General features: G+C 46.1%; 1 protein-coding gene across 1 annotated transcript; it reads right to left on the bottom strand.

The window, feature by feature from the left end:
* Positions 1–533: 533 nt before the first annotated feature.
* On the bottom strand, positions 534–2,440 carry LOC112079194 (transient receptor potential cation channel subfamily M member 5-like). The gene is made up of 6 exons (XM_070442248.1): positions 2,388–2,440; positions 1,939–2,005; positions 1,428–1,610; positions 1,250–1,349; positions 815–931; positions 534–541 (listed from the first exon to the last, which is right to left on the bottom strand). Exons 3-6 carry the CDS (start codon positions 1,527–1,529, stop codon positions 534–536), a joined length of 327 nt encoding a protein of 108 aa, XP_070298349.1. The 5' UTR covers positions 1,530–1,610; positions 1,939–2,005; positions 2,388–2,440.

Raw genomic sequence — 2,440 nt, 5'->3', positions numbered from 1 at the left:
TATCTGTGATCCATGAGGAACTATCTGTGATCCATGAGGAACTATCTGTGATCCATGAGGAACTATCTTGTGATCCATGAGGAACTATCTGTGATCCAATGAGGAACTATCTGTGATTCATGAGGAACTATCTGTGATTCATGATGTGATAAACTCCCTCCGTGTTACCTCAGGAACAGCCTACCCAGTAACCCACCGTGGGCAGCTTCTGATAGAAGCCTTTACAGAGTCGTGCAGGAAGTCTTTCAGCACTTTGGACACCTCGTGCAGGGTGAACGGGCCTTCCGGTCCCCGGGCTTCGGCCTTGTGGTGGTCGTGAGGGGTCCAGGGGTCCGTGTTGCCTTCAGTAGGAGCTGTTTCTCTGGTGTTCTTCATGAGGAGGAGATGAAAGGAGCTCTTCTCTGACACGGAGCAGTAGAGCTCCTGCAGGCGGCCGTAGGTCAGGACGCCCAGAACACACGCCGTTGTCCACAAATAGACGCACAAAGTCGGGCTTGTCATTGACCAGGGCGTCCATCATCACCTCCTCCAGGTCACCTGCCTGGAGGGTCAGTAGAATGTGCTATATATTACTACTTGTAGTAAACTACCAATACAATTCTAATATTCTGTTTTACTAAGCAATATTTTGCGGCATATAGGCTTTTTCATTCTGTTATTATACTAAGGTAAGATACGTTTTTTAATGATCCTCAATGTGGCAGCAAATATATTACATTAAACAATAATCAGCATAGCAGACAAAGTTCAGGACCAATAGGAGAGAGAGAGAATGAATGAAGGAGGGACATCTCATGCTGTCTTTCATTCTCACCGTCCAGTTCCAGTCCCGTTGAAGATGTGGCTCTTGCGATGTCCAACCGGTTCCAGGCCACCGCCAACTTCAGCTCATCCAGGAAGTCCTGAGCTTCCTGACTCTGGCTCTTACAGGCTGCATGCCACACACAGGGCAAAGGTTAGATGTTAGGGGTCAAAGGTTAGATGTTAGGGGGCAAAGGTTAGATGTAAGGGGTCAAAGGTTATGGATTAACCCCCGTTCAGAAGAAAGTTCATATCCATCAAAAACAGAATGAGCGTATTTCTTTTCTATGTGACGGGTGGCTTTCAGTAACTCCTCAAACTTTTTTATATGGACCATAATTTGACATGTATTGATCTTTTGACGGAAATCTTTCATCTGCTTCTGTACAGCCCTTTTTAGGATTGATGTAAGTGCTGTCAACCGCAGTAGAAGCATTCCATCCAGTACCTTTGACCAAGGCTTTGAGGATGACTGTGTCCAGCTCAGAGCTCTCCTGCTCGGGGTCATGAACTGTCAGGAGGTGGCCGTTGTCCAGTATCTTCTGGATCTAAAGATCAGGAGGAAGTCAGTCAGTCAACCTCTCTCTGCTCTCTCGCTCTGCTCTCTCTCTCTCTCTGCTCCTTACCAGCTTGGTCCAGTTGGTGATGTCAGTGCTGTGGTGCACGCTGGGAAAGGTGTCTAGCAGGAGCTCCTGCACGCTGTCCATGTCCCAGCAGCCCCGGTTCATCAGCGTGACAGGATGTCGGCCACACCCCCGACCCCGCCAGTATCAGCCAGGGCATGGCCTTCCCTATACCCTATACATCCTCTGTACACAGAGACAGAGGAAGACTGCTTACCCAATCAGCACACACAGGAGTATAGAAACTATGGTAACTCAGGTACAGTATAAGGCATTATGATGTGCTGCTAATTACTGTGAGATTTGTCATGTTTTGATTACTACCTCCAAATGATTCTGACTAAATAGACACTTTGATCAATTCAAAAGTTGCTATGGCAACATAATATATAATAGGCCTTGTCATATGAAATTATATACGTGCATACATGCTTATGACAAGTAATATAGTAACACATTTTATACTGAAAAGTTGAATTAATGGAAAACGAATATTTTCAAAAATGTGACAAACCTGTAGGATCCGGGGTTCTCCATGCACCAGGAGACACAGCACTGGGATCTCTCAAAACTACCTGCACCTGTAGCGATGCACATATCAACAAGGGCCCTGGTTGTGTCTTAAAACCACTCATTAAAGTCAAAAGCAGCGTTCTTCCTAAAGAAATCAAGTGTGCTGTGTCGAATATGACGCACAGTAAACATTAACAACCTTCAAATAAGTTGGGGGGGGGCAGGTAGCCTAGTGGTTGGAGCGTTGGGCCAGTAACCGAAAGGTTGCTGGATCTAATCCCCGAGCTGACAAGGTAAAAATGTCTGCCCCGTTCTGCCCCTGAACAAGGCAGTTAACCCACTGCTCCATGGTAGGCAGTCATTGTTAATAGGAATTTGTTCTTAACTGACCTGCCTAGTTAAATAAAGGTTAAAAAGTAAGTAAGTAGGTTTAAGTTGAAGTAGGTTCACCTCCATAACCGGTGCGCTGCAGGGAGATGTGCTTCAGCAGCTTGACTCTCATT

Source organism: Salvelinus sp. IW2-2015, unplaced genomic scaffold (assembly GCF_002910315.2).
Source record: "Salvelinus sp. IW2-2015 unplaced genomic scaffold, ASM291031v2 Un_scaffold7185, whole genome shotgun sequence".
NCBI lineage: Eukaryota > Metazoa > Chordata > Actinopteri > Salmoniformes > Salmonidae > Salvelinus > Salvelinus sp. IW2-2015.
Note: the sequence above shows the minus strand (reverse complement) of the source record. Positions and strands in the feature narration are given on the sequence as shown.